Source organism: Ipomoea triloba, chromosome 1 (genome assembly GCF_003576645.1).
Source record: "Ipomoea triloba cultivar NCNSP0323 chromosome 1, ASM357664v1".
NCBI lineage: Eukaryota > Viridiplantae > Streptophyta > Magnoliopsida > Solanales > Convolvulaceae > Ipomoea > Ipomoea triloba.
This window is the reverse complement of record NC_044916.1, coordinates 9,496,094-9,510,818: the sequence shown is the minus strand read 5'-3', so window position 1 is coordinate 9,510,818 and position 14,725 is coordinate 9,496,094. Positions and strand designations below refer to the sequence as shown.

General features: G+C 35.6%; 2 protein-coding genes across 2 annotated transcripts; both read right to left on the bottom strand.

Annotated features, from left to right (window-relative positions):
* Positions 1–3,514: 3,514 nt before the first annotated feature.
* Positions 3,515–4,489, bottom strand: LOC116025247. The gene has a single exon (XM_031266442.1). The coding sequence runs from the start codon at positions 4,487–4,489 to the stop codon at positions 3,515–3,517; it is 975 nt and encodes a 324-aa protein (XP_031122302.1).
* An 8,019-nt stretch (positions 4,490–12,508) lies between these two features.
* On the bottom strand, positions 12,509–13,774 carry LOC116017501 (pentatricopeptide repeat-containing protein At4g38150-like). The gene has a single exon (XM_031258106.1). The coding sequence runs from the start codon at positions 13,708–13,710 to the stop codon at positions 12,748–12,750; it is 963 nt and encodes a 320-aa protein (XP_031113966.1). The 5' UTR covers positions 13,711–13,774; the 3' UTR covers positions 12,509–12,747.
* Positions 13,775–14,725: the final 951 nt, after the last annotated feature.

Here is a 14,725-nt window from a genome sequence, read left to right as displayed (position 1 = left end):
TGTATTCTTCCTTCAACTGAGCGATGCATGCTGCATTGTCCTCATATATGGTTGTTGCTGTATTATCCACAGACAGACCACATGCTCCTCTGATGTATCGAGTAATTGATCTAAGCCACACACATTCTCGACTTGCTTCATGAATAGCGATTAGCTCAGCATGGTTTGAAGAAGTGGCAACCAATGTTTGTTTAGTGGAACGCCAAGATATGGCAGCACCTGCACTCATAAATAAATAACCAGTTTGGGATCGCGCTTTATGCGGATCCGAAAGATATCCAGCATCTGCGTATCCATACAACTCCAATTTGGAATATTTTTCATAAAATAGTCCCAAATCAATTGTTCCTTGGAGGTAACGCAATATATGTTTTATGCCATTCCAGTGCCTTTGTGTTGGACAAGAACTATATCTTGCTAACAGATTAACAGAAAATGCAATATCAGGCCTTGTGTTATTAGCAAGATACATTAGTGCACCTATTGCACTAAGATATGGCACTTCCGGACCAAGGATTTCTTCATCATCTTCCTTAGGTCGGAAAGGATCATTTTTCATCTCAAGGGATCGAACAACCATTGGACTGCTCAATGGATATGCTTTGTCCATATAAAATCTCTCAATGACTCTTTTGGTATAATTTGATTGATGGACAAATATCCCTTTATCCAAATGTTCAATCTGTAGGCCCAAACAGAATTTTGTTTTTCCAAGATCTTTCATCTCAAATTCCCTTTTCAAATAATCTGCTGTTTTTGGGATTTCATCAGGAGTCCCGATGATGTTTAAATCATTAACATAAACAGCGATTATAACAAATCCATGATTAGATCTTTTTATAAAAACACATGGACAAATTGGATCATTAGTATAACCTTCTTTTAGTAAGTATTCACTAAGTCGGTTATACCACATGCGCCCTGATTGTTTCAGTCCGTATAAAGATCTTTGTAACTTTATCGAATAAAGTTCTCGAGGACTTGTTTTATGCCTTTCCGGCATTTTCAATCCTTCAGGGACTTTCATGTATATGTCACTATCAAGTGAGCCATACAGATAAGCTGTTACAACATCCATTAGTTGCATATTTAGCCTTTCATGCACAGTTAGGCTAATGAGGTATCGTAATGTTACAGCATCCACTACAGGGGAATATGTTTCATCATAATCGATACCTGGTCTTTGAGAGAATCCTTGAGCCACGAGTCTTGCTTTGTACCTTGTGACCTCATTTTTCTCATTTCTTTTTCGGACAAAGACCCATTTGCAACCCACAGCTTTTACCTTTTCAGGTGTTCGAATGATTGGGCCAAATACCTTTCGTTTTTCAAGAGAATTCAATTCTGCTTGCATTGCTTCTTTCCATTTAGGCCAATCGTCCCTATTTTGACATTCATGAATGGATCTTGGTTCTTGATCCATCTCATCATTCATGATACTTAATGCTACATTATATGCAAAATAAGCATTCAAACTAACTTCACTTCTATTGCATATATCTTTAGCATTAGTATAATTTATCAACATTTCTTCATTTTTCTCAATTTCTGGCGAATGAATTTCTCCAGGGATCTCATTCCCTTCAGATTCATTTCTTTGATTTTTCTCATGAATGTCCTTATTCTCACTAAGATCATTCTTTGTATTGACCTTTCTTTTTCGAGGATTTTTATCCTTCGAACCAATAGGTCTTCCGCGCTTCAGGCGTACTTGAGATTCATTTCCAGTTTGATCTTTTGGAATGTCAATACTAGCAGGGACATTAGCTGCTGGGATATGAGATTTTGTTACCCTTTTCGGATCAGCAAATGCATCCGGCAGTTTATTTGCCAATTCTCGCAAATGAATTATCCTTTGAACTTCTTGTTCACATTGTTGAGTTCTAGGATCTAGATGAAGCAATGATGGAGTATTCCATGTTATTATTCTTTCCACAACTTTATTTTCTTCTCTTAATGTTGGAAAGAATGCTTCATCAAAATGGCAATCTGCAAATCGTGCAGTAAACACATCTCCCGTTAATGGCTCCAAATATTTAATTATAGAGGGAGATTCATATCCAACATATATTCCTAATCTCCTTTGAGGACCCATTTTAGTCCGTTGCGGTGGAGCAATAGGAACATATACTGCACAACCAAATGTTCTCAAATGAGAAATATTAGGTTCCTGACCAAAGGCTAATTGCAATGGAGAATACTTATGATAACTTGTGGGCCTAATACGAATTAGGGCTGCTGCATGCAAAATTGCATGCCCCCATACATTTGATGGGAGTTTACTTTTCATAAGTAATGGTCTAGCTATTAATTGTAGCCTTTTGATAAGTGATTCTGCTAGACCATTTTGCGTGTGAACATGCGCTACTGGATGTTCAATATCAATCCCAAGTGATATACAATAATTGTCAAAAGCTTGGGATGTAAATTCTCCAGCATTATCCATTCGGATTGATTTAATTGGATGGTCGGGAAAATGTGCTTGTAGCCTTATTATTTGAGCAAGCAATCTCGCAAATGCCATATTACGAGATGATAATAAGCACACATGTGACCATCTTGTTGACGCATCAATTAGGACCATAAAATATTTAAATGGTCCACAATGTGGATGTATAGGTCCACATATATCACCTTGAATGCGTTCTAGAAATGCAGGTGATTCAAAACCAACTTTGGTTGTTGATGGTCTTATAATCAATTTCCCTTGAGAACATGCAGAACAGAAGAATTCATTTCCTTGAAATATTTTATGTTCCTTCAAGGTATGGCCATTTGTATTTTCAATTATTTTTCTCATCATCACGTATCCAGGATGACCCAAGCGGTCGTGCCAAATCTTAAAATCAGTTAAATTAGTAAACCTTTCGTTTACACTAAGATTGGCTTCAATGACATTTATTTTTGTGCAATATAAACCAGAGGGAAGTGCATGGAATTTTTCCATCACATATTTCTTTCCCGATATTGCCTTTATAATTTGAAGGAATTCTTGATTCACTTCCTTAACAGTCTCAACATGATATCCATTACTTCGGATATCCTTAAAGCTTAGCAAATTTCTATGAGACTTTGGAGAGAACAATGCATTATCAATCATCAATTTTGTTCCTCCAGGCAATAATATATTGGCTCTTCCAAAGCCTTCAATCATTTTTGCACTACCACTTATTGTAGTGACAAATGCCTCATTTCTTTTCAACAGGCAAAAATATTTTGCATTTTTAAGAATTGTATGTGTAGTTGCACAATCCACAATACATACATCTTCTTCATTTGCCTTGGATTTAACCACAAGTGATGATGTATTCATTTCTTCAAGCAAAGAGATAGATTTTATTAGATATATTACAAAAGCAGTACAACAAAAGTACAACAGAAAGATCTAAACGATCTTAAACATGCAAGCTTAGAAATATTAACAAAAAGATCTTAACGATCTTAAACAACAAGCTTGAAACATTAATTTAGATTTTCAACTGGCCCAAGATAATCTTCAACATCCAACTGTGTGTCAACAAAATCGTCTTCTGTCAACAAAATCGTCTTCCATAAAAACATTGTTGGACTCTATATTTGCTTTTCCTTTCAGGGATGCCTGATAGAGGTCCACAAAGTGCTTTGATATATGACAAACGCGCTCCCAATGGCCAGTCATGCCACAACGATAACATATGCTTTCAGTACGTTTGGAATAATTTTCACGTTTGTCCTTATCATGTTTTGCACCACTACTTTCTCCTTTTCGATGGTAATTTTTATTCTTGGAATTGTAACCACCGCGACGATTTTGTCCACTACCAGGATTATAACCACGATATCTTCCATTTCCCCGTCTACGGCTATGGCCACGGCCATGGCCCTTAGCATTATTATTATTAGACACACTATTCACCTCGGGGAATGGGATTGAGCCAGTAGGACGTGCTTCGTGGTTTTTTAACAACAGCTCATTATTTTGTTCAGCCACCAGAAGACATGAAATCAACTGGGAATATTTAGTAAAACCCTTCTCTCTATATTGCTGTTGTAGCACCATATTCGATGCATGAAAAGTAGAGAAGGTTTTTTCAAGCATATCATCATCAGTGATTTTCTCCCCACATAACAACAACTGAGAGCTTATTTTAAACATAGCAGAATTATATTCGCTCACAGTTTTAAAATCTTGCAAACGCAAGTGAAGCCAATCATAACGGGCTTTTGGGAGAATTACTGTCCTTTGGTGGTCATATCTTTCTTTCAAATTTTTCCAGAGTTCAGAGGGTTCTTTCACAGTAAGATATTCATCTTTCAACCCTTGGTCAAGGTGATGGCGAATGAAAATCATTGCCTTTGCTCGATCTTGAATCGAGGCATCATTATTTTCTTTAATAGTTTCACCGAGACCCTTTGCATTTAGATGCATTTCAACATCTAATACCCATGACAGGTAATTTTTTCCAGATATATCAAGTCCCACAAATTCAAGATTTGTAAGGTTTGACATATTGGTAATATTATATAAAATATAAAATATTACGTAGTATAAAATAAAATATGTAAAGAAATATTACCTAAGTGATGGTTGAACCCGAGTCCTCGTGCTGATAACGTATTATGAAATAATAATATTAATACTAATAATATAAATATTTATAGTAATAATAATAAGAAAGCCGAGAGCAAAGAAAGAAGAAGCTAATGATATTTGATGAGTGATGATTCTAGTGTAAAAATTACAGAGTTAAGGGGGGGTATTTATAGTGTTCAGAAATGAATAAACAAATATTAAATGTACAGTAATAAACACATAATTGTGCTAGTCTAGTTGGATAAGTCTGAAGCCTAAAAGTTGAGCCTCTCCTGAATTCTCGTGTTCGAATCCTGTAGGCTCCACCTAATTTTGTTGTTTAGCTGATTGAATTGTTGCTCAAGACTCCCAGTAAGCAGTTATATACACATAGACATAACGTCAATAGTGATAGTGTATGCAGTTTAATGGATGGATTCCCAATATATGAACAAGAGGTCAAGAGCTCGAATCCTTGCTTGGACATTCACTATTTTCGTTTTATTTCATAACAATTTCAATTAATTTGAATTTATTTAAAATTGGTTGATTATTTCAGCTATGTCTCAAGGATAATATGGAGTATATGTAGAACAAATAAGTCGATATTACAATCCATATATATATATATATATATATATATAATCCCAACAAAAAAAAAAAGCAAGGAAAAAGGGATCCAAAACATGTGATATTTACACATTTTTTAAAATCGATTCGCTACTTCCGGGAGGTGCTAGGAGTATTGTAGTGTCAGTCTCCCAGAATAAAATAGATCAACGATACTATAGTTCGATCACACAAACTATAATACCTTCGACGAACTAGAACATAAAAAGCTTGAACACAGTTTTTTTTCAAGGTGCAATTATGCATCTCTTGTAAAGTGCATAAATGCATAATTAGCACCTTAGGCCTTCCCCATTAGTTGGTTTTTCACATATTTTGAGAATGACAAAACTGAGGTGGAGGAGAGAAGGGGAAGAAAGAGAAAATTTGGGGTGCTCCTGCAAATCAAAGGTTTTTATTAAAATAGTGGAAACCATCAAAATTTAAGAAGAGAGACAGTTCGCGTGAGCTGCAAAACAAGCGCTCAGCTAGGCATGTGTACTCCACGCGCTCGCTGGGCGTGTAATTCCACATGTTTTACTTCTTTTTTTTTTTTTTTTCCTTTTCATATTTTGTTTTATTTTTTTATTCTCCCTTTTTCCTTCCCCTCTTATTTTTTTTCTTTCCTAATCGTGCCTATAAAATCTCATCAAAAAGCTCAACTATTAAGGAAGGCCTTTCAGTGCTCCATAGCACCTCACGAAGGGTGCTAATTACGGCAAATTATTGTATGGATCATGGTCCACACAGCTGTGTGGACCATGATAAAATGTACATTTTTAATGTACTAAATGTACATTATTTTTGTACTGAATGTACATTATTTTTATACTACAAAAATAATGTACATTCAGTACACAAATAATGTACATCCCCTGAATATAATGTACATTATTTTTATACTGAATGTGCATTATTTGATAGTATGGTCCACACAATCATGATTGGCTAATTACCATACTCACCAAGAAGTGCATTCCCAATACACTTCTCAATTGCATTCCCAGCCCATGGTGGCTGCACCACGTTGGACTATAATATTTGATTTTTCTTGTACAAGTTGAAAAAATTATTTTAAAAAATTTGGCATCAATGATTCATATTAACCACATTGACCACTTCTAACCGTCTTAATTTTACAATTAAGTTGGTGCTTCACTTTATTCTTGTAAAGAATTTATAAACTAACCCGATCAAATAAAAAATAGATCCTACATATATTTGTATCACAAAATAGCCACTTAAAATTACTATTTTTAACTAAAATTTCCAACAGTATATAATTAGATAACAAAGCAATCAAAGGTTAGGGACACGATCTAATTACTTCAAATATTTTTCAACTTTTTTAAATGACGAGAGAAAAATTATAGTCACTATTTGACAAATTGAAGGTACGTACTAGATAAATTTGGCAATACTTGGTCAAAATTGAGGGTAGTCACTATTTGGCAAATAAAATTGATATCTAGTCTTGACATTCCGGCAATACTTGGTAGGAAACTTGCACGACAGGATCAAATGTTAAAAATATTAATAATCGGGGATCAAATATGATTCAAGTATAATAATCGCATGCATATGATACACATCTACTTTTTAGAATTTACACACACTTATCTACCACATAAACTTACAGATTAAAAAAAAAAAAGTGGTTAGCATTTTGTCACATTGTGTGATGGTTGTCTTGTGAATGATAATTGTAGAAGATATTAACATTTTCCTATTTTTAATTTATAAAATAAAGAGTGTTTGATTTTAATTATTTTATATAAATAAAAGTATTTAATATTTGTGGTGAGTGACAGTAGCAATTAGGGCTTGCTCAGTTACCAAAAAAAAATATCTATTTTTTAGTAAAGAGCAAAATAAATAAATAAATAAATAAAGTTTTTGTTCAAGTTATTTTTATCTTTCAAAAGTTTTCAAAACTTTCAAGTTTCAATACAAAATTGGAAAACATAAGCTCTTATTTTGTATTCGTAAAATAGCAAAATAGTAATATTTTATATTATTTTATTAAATATTTGTATTTTATTCCTACAATACACGGATTATAAAATATATTTATAATTATATTCATTATGAAATTTATATCATATATAATAATTAAAAAAATTGAAATATAATATAATGCTCTAGCCACCAATTATATAAAATAGCTATGAAAATAGTTATTTTATTTTGTCACGTCAAAAGATAATTTTGTAGTATTAGGATCTTCAATGGAAACCAATGGTCTTAAAATTGTATATATCTTTAGATCAACGTGCAACAATTTGAATATATAGTAGTTCAATGAAAATTAATAATAATTTATAAAAAGTACTCCGTAATAAATTGTTTGTTGAAAAAAATTCAATAAAAATCTTTATTTTACTCATATAGTAATAGGAGTACGCGAAAAATATCAACCCGCTGCATTACTTTCTTGTTACAAAAGGTAAAAACACCCATCAACAACCGCTGGTGAGACTATTCAATCATTGATATCTTGTCTTGTGACAAATTTTACCTCTACAATCAGATGAGCTGCCTATGCAAGCAATTATGTTACTTTTCAAGTGATGAATTAATTTAATCATAATAAGATATAATATTGTATTTTATTGAAATTGAGAAAATGTTTTATTATAGTATAATTAAAACAAAATAATTAATTATAAATATTGATAACCAATGAGTAGTTAAACCCACACAATTTTTAGCATGACTTGAACATGCAACAAAAAATATATATATAATTTTTATCATTTACTGCAAAAAATTAAATATTAAAAATTAAATGATATTTCACTTCGTCTTACGCAATCACTTTACCACTCATTATACAAATAGCATTTTGTTGATAAAATATGGCTAAATAAAAATAATTAAAGGAGGAGGAGGACGAAGAGGATGAGGAGGACGAGGAAGATGATGATACTTCACATCATCTTAAGCAATCACTTTACCACTTATTACACAAATAGCATTTTGTTGATAAAATATGGCTAAATAAAAATAATTAAAAATACAGGAGGAGGAGCTAACATCCACATATATTGGTATATGTATACAAATTAAATAATTTCTCGAAAAATAATTAAAAATGAAGAAGAAGGAGGAGGAGGAAGAGGAGTTAATATCCATATATATTGGTATATGTATACAAATTAAATAATTTCGTGAAAAATAATTAAAAATGAAGAAGGAGGAGGAGGAGGAGCTAACATCCACATATATTGGTATATAGGTATACAAATTAAATAATATAGGGAAAATGGTCAAATATGTCCCTAAACATTTCGCTAAAAATCAATTAGGCCCACAAACTTTTAGAAAGTGCAATTGAACACATGAACACACGATTTTGAGTTATCCGACCTCATTAGTTGGTTACCTCTCTTGTAAGAGCCGGTAACTGCCCCAGTGGCTCACCACATAACCATAAATAAAAAAATTAAATTAAAGAACTAAAAAAATGATTTAATATCACGAGTCAACACTAAATCTCTAATTATTCCTCTGCGTTTTTTTCACCTCGTATTCTTTAGTGTGCTACGTCTTCTTCTTCATGATTTATTATTCTTCTTCTTCTCCCTCTGCGTTTTTTTTTTTCACTTCTTCTTCTTCTTCTTCTTCGTACTCCATCACACCCAGTACAATGCTTCTCCTTCGCCTTCGGCCACGGTTCTTGTTGGAGATGACATCATCATGTTGGGGTGGTTCACTATTTTCATCTCTCTCAAAGTCGAGACCAAATTTACAGTATGAACCACCATTATATTGTTGTTGTGGGTTGAAATCACCACTATGTGTATCACGAGAGAATGTACAACAATTTTTTGGGTGTCAAAGGTGGAAGGTACATGTATTGCATTTTAAGGTTAAAAATGTTATTGATAAGTTTATAAGAAGTGTAAAAATCTCTTATCAGTTAGGTCTGAGTGAATGTTTATTATTATTATTTCTTTGCTTTGGTTTTCAACAATGTGTTTAATGTGTTATCAATTTTTTGTTTAATGTTGTATTTGTCCAGGAAGGTGGATGTGGATTTTTTATCTTGAAAAATTTGTTATAGAAAGAGGATGAGGTTGAATGTGATTCGAATAAGAATATTGGAATAGAGTTGAAAAAAGATAAAGACAGAATTATGGAAGAAATTCGACAATTGCAAAGTGATGTTGAGAAGGGTTTTCAAGCTCAAGTTGAAAGAAAAAAAAAAGACAGAAAAAAAAATAATTGGTTGTATAATTGTTGTAGGAATTGCTATGTTTGTAAGCTTGCAACAAAGAGCAAAATCATATGATTCTCTCATGACTTTGCTGTAGTTTAAGAATATATTGCTTTAGGTTATTTTTGTTGCCATATGAATGGATTTTGAATGAAGTTTGTATTTTTTGTTGTTGTCAAGAAGTGTCATATAAAGTGTTTGAAATTTCAATTTAAAGTGTAATTTAACTATTAGTATTACTACTACCTTCCATGATTTCATGGTATAAAATTAAGCACAAAATACAACGTGATACAGACTGAATACATTGATAAACACTGGATATAGACTGCAAATACAGACAAAAAGATGTTGGATAAAGACTATATACATTGATAAACACAGTAGATTCAATGTATAAGTTCATACAGCAAAAAGATTACAATATGCCAAAAAGACATTATATAGCATATTCAACCAAAAACTATGTTTACAATCTACCAACAAGACCAAAAAGATTACAATCTACCAACAAGACCTTATAGCAGATTAAACCAAAAATTATGTTTACAATTGTTGAATAGCAAAACTAAGTATTCGTATATATGTTCTGTGTGTAAATGTACAGGAGAGTAGAGCTATATATACTAGTGTAGAACTAACCCTAACCACATGTTACTACCACTAAAACCTAGGGCTAAGAGTAGATATCTCAACTAACCCTTATATCACTAACACCCCCCCTCAAGTTGGAGCATAGATTTCAACATGCCCAACTTGTTACATATGTGTCACATGAACCATAAGACTCCAAATCTAGAACTATAAGTCTTGAACCTTCGAACCATGATGTGACAAGTCAGTCCACAATGCACCTTGTCTGCACTAACAAAGCTTCCACAAAGCTACAAACCAAACCAAACACCACAACCGCAGCGCACCTGCCTCTCACACCCCACACCCTTATCACCGTTGCTTAACACCGCAATGCACCAGCCTCTCACTCCACAAACCCTTATAACTGCTGCCTACCACCAGTGTTTTCCCGTTTTCTTGTTGCGTACACACAAACTGGTTCCTCCTGAACCATTCTTCAGCCGCCAGCCTTCCATAATAGCCGCGACATATGCCAGGTCCACACCACCCCTGGCAGCCTTCCATAATAGCCGCGACATATGCCAGGTCCACACCACCCCTGGCACCTGTGCTGCCCATCACTGCAACACCCCTGTACAAGGACTGCCTCCAACTCTCACACCTTGGCACCACTCCAAATATAATACTAACCGCATGTTAAATTAACTTAAACAAGTTAGAAAAATATAATAATAAACTTTCAAGACTTATTGACACGATAAACCAAACTAACTCAAAATAAATAACCTACTGCCTAATTATTTATTAGCTTCCAACTTCCACCTCAGCAGCCACACCATAAACCTAATAACCTATAGCCCATATATTCCCATCTTCAACACTTTAACATCAACAACACCCCCACCAACCACAACCACTGGCAGCCACCAGTCCACCACCAACCACTGCCGGAAAGCTTCACCCGCCACCACTGCTTGCCACTGCTGCGGTTCCTTCAGGCCATACAGGCGTTGGAAATTGCACTATCAACACTTTCAACGACAACAAAAGCTCCACACAAAAAGACGAAGGGCCAGCAACCATCCACTGCTGCTGTTGGAGCTTTGGCGCTATGCTACTGCGAACTTGGGAAAGCCGGCGAGAGAAGAGGGGAGAGTGAGACTTGACGGTTGAGATACCACCACTCCAAATCTACCGGTCTTTTAGAGACGAGTGTACCAGATCAACCCTCGACCGGAGCAGCCGCCGGAACAGTGCACACGCGCCGACGCGTGGTGTCGGAGACCCTGAACTGCGGCGGCGGCGCATGGCGTGGCGCCAGACCTCCGGTGGCTGCTCCACTTCCTCCGGCAGCGTCGCCTCCTCACTCCGACCAAAGCCCACTACCCAGTCACTCAATCTCGCTTTGATACCATGTTAAAGTGTTAAACAATAGAATAGCAAAACTAAGTATTTGTATATATGTTCTGTGTGTAAATGTACAGGAGATTAGAGCTATATATACTAGTGTAGAACTAACCCTAACCACAGGTTACTAACACTAAAACCTAGGACTAAGAGTAGATATCTCAACTAACCCTTATATCTCTAACAACAATCTTCCAACAAAACCACAAAGATTACAATCTCTGAAAATTACAAGGACATTCAGGTATTATTCTATTGGTTTTTACAATAGCAGTGGTACCGGGATTAGAGTTAGCATCTCTATGAATTGCACTTAATATTTCTCCTTTCAACATTTCCTTAAAAAAACATCCATCCAACCCAATTACTTTTCTACATCCTTCTAAAATCTATTCTTTACAGCTCAAAAACAAACGTAAAGTCTCTTAACACAAGGACATTCGAGTGTTGTTCTATTAGTTTTTACAACAGCAGTGGTACCGGGATTAGAGTTGATACGTTCAACATCATAATCCCTTATTCTACGAAATTAGTCTTGAAAACCAGCATCAATTTTCTTCAATACAGCTTTGACTGCCCTCTTTATCATGTAAATTCCCACATTTAGTTTCAGTTCTAATTGGATGTGTTTTTTCAATTCTACTAGTCTAATTGAAGGGTTGTGTCTTATCTTATCCTTATTATACCAAGAACATGAGATGATGCCAAATGCTTGAGATGTTTCATTTTGCTCATGAAAATTCAAATTTGTTTCACTGGAGAAAAATGAACTGCTCTTGAAATAGTGGTAGGGAACATTCCAGAATTTTAAAGGCTGTAAACGATGTAAGATGAACTCGAGCCAACGTTCTACTCGTTTGCATCCCTACTCTAAGCCACTAGCCCATCAATTTCTAGAGGTGAAACTTTAGTCGCACAAAAGTCCAAATCCCTTAACCGAATGTCAAGATTCTATTCTTGTCTTTGGATATGGAAGTCTGTCCCACCTTTTACAAGTGCTTACAATTTAGCCAATTGTTATTAAGATTCACATTGCATTGTAAACCCTTGTACAAAAATATACCTTCGATTAATACATTTTATACTTACAGTTAGTTATTTCTGTACATGTAAATAAATAACTTGATAATTGCTGACACATAATATGATAACTGATACACAAACTGTCAACTGCATGCCAAAATTTGTAAACTAAAGATACAAAATCTAAAAGTTATTTTTAGATCAAAATCTACAATGCAATGTAGACTCTGATCCATGCTATAATTTACACAATTCGGCTAGGAGAATTTGGTTAACACAAAAGTATAGACTCGATCAGTTTGTATAAAATAGGATGGATTATATAGAGATTACTCAAAACTAAAAAGGCTTAACTTACATATCATTTTCCATAGAGGATGCTCATCAATGTCCTATAAACAGGCCCTCTCTTGTTCTTCAACACTTCTCTCACTTTACCCTCTTCAGGCACAACCCCTTTCTTCTTCACCATCTCCACCAATTCTCTACCCTCTTCCTCCATTCCTACCTCCACCAATCCCTCGAAGCTCCGGACAAGCGTGGCCGCGTTGGGCTTCATTCCCCTCTTCTCCACCATCTCCATCACATACTTCTTGGCTTCCTTTACCAGCTTCGGCTCACCGCTGGTCGCCAGGGACTTGATGAGCACGCTGTAAGTGTAGGCATTGGGGAGCACCCCGGACGCCAGCATCCGCTGATACACTTTGTGAGCCTCCTTGGGCTGGCCTGCGTCGCAGTAGGCCTCAATTACCGCCGTGTGGGCCACCACGTCCGGCATCTCCGACTTGTCTTTGATCACCGAGAAGAGTTCCAGCGCCTCGTGGGTCAGCCCGTCCTTGGACAATCCGTCGAACATCTTGACGGCATTATTAATCATCCCGTCCGCGCGCATCTTGTGGAACACATCTTGCAGGTTCTTCGGGTCGTCCGGTTCCTCTATAACCGCCTTCTTGCTAAACGGATCGTACGGCGGCGGAGGTGGTTTTGATTTATCCGCCGCCTTCGCCGGAGCTTTTTTATTTATCTCTTCCGACGAGTCTGAATCATCGTCTTCCGAGTCGGATAACGAGAAATTCACCAAGGTGTTGCGTTTTCGCTCGCCGGCGTTGGTGCAAAACCTGCTTCCGTTCCTCGAAAAGCTTCGCTGCGGCACTAATGGCGCAAAATAGGGTGGTTTAGGAATTGCAGGGCGAAAATGGTAGAGAGAAGGAGAAAGTACGCGTGTGATGATAGAGAAAGAAGCGGTGTTGATGAAAACGAACTTCCGTGCAAGTGCTGCTGAGACCATAGCGGACGGGCGGGAAAAGATGAGCTCCATCGCCATCCCATCCACTGTGTTGTTGCTTTGGAGTTTGGATTCGTAGCAAAGTGAAGCGAAGCGAATGATCTAGAAACCTAACCGAAGATCAATTTTATTTACTCCTAACATTTAATTTAGAATTTATTACCGAAATTGGTCTCTCGACTATTGCGAAATTATCAATTTGGTTCTCAATAATTTTTCGTGTCTAATTAAGTCACTTGACTTTGAAAAATTTAATCAATTTAGTCCTCCGTTTATTTTGCCGTTAAACATCTGTTCAGTCGAGACCAAATTAGTAATTTTGCTATAGTTAAGGGACCAAATTGATAATTAATTTTTCACTGAAATGGTCACTTAATTATAGCAAAATTATCAATTTGGTCCCGATTTAACGAATATTTAATGGCAAAAGAAACAGAGGACCAAACTAGTTAAAATTTTCAAAGTCGATGAACTTAATTAGGCTCGAAAAATTGTCGATGATCAAATTAGTAATTTTGCAATAGTCGAGGGACCATTTCGGTAATAAACTCTTTAATTTAAGCTGCCGGGCAATTGTTTTTTTTTTTGTTTTTTTTTTCTTTAAACAGCTACATGGTAATGTTATTGCCCTATGTGCCTAGCCCAACTAGGTCGGAGGGGCAAATTATTGTGTAGACTACTACGGTATGTGCCTAGCCCAACTAGCTCGGAGGGGCAAATTATTGTGTAGACTACTATGGTATGTGTCTAGCCCAACTAGCTCGGAGGGGCAAATTATTGTGTAGACTACTACGGTATGTGCCTAGCCCAACTAGCTCGGAGGGGCAAATTATTGTGTAGACTACTACGGTTTAAAGCGGCGTAATTTAAAAAAGAAAATTCTTGTTCCCTGCATAATAATATTATTTTGAGGGTAAAAAAGTAAAATAATATATTTTATAAATTATAATAACATATTTTATGAGTTAAAATAATATACTTTATTTATTTTTAGACTGTAATTCACACAATAATAATTGGATCAGAGGCTTGGTTTGCATTAGAGTACTGAAAT

Coding starts and splice junctions, on each gene's coding strand:
- LOC116025247 (XM_031266442.1), bottom strand. CDS start 4,489: ATGTCAAACCTTACAAATCTTGAATTTGTGGGACTTGATATATCTGGA.
- LOC116017501 (XM_031258106.1), bottom strand. CDS start 13,710: ATGGCGATGGAGCTCATCTTTTCCCGCCCGTCCGCTATGGTCTCAGCA.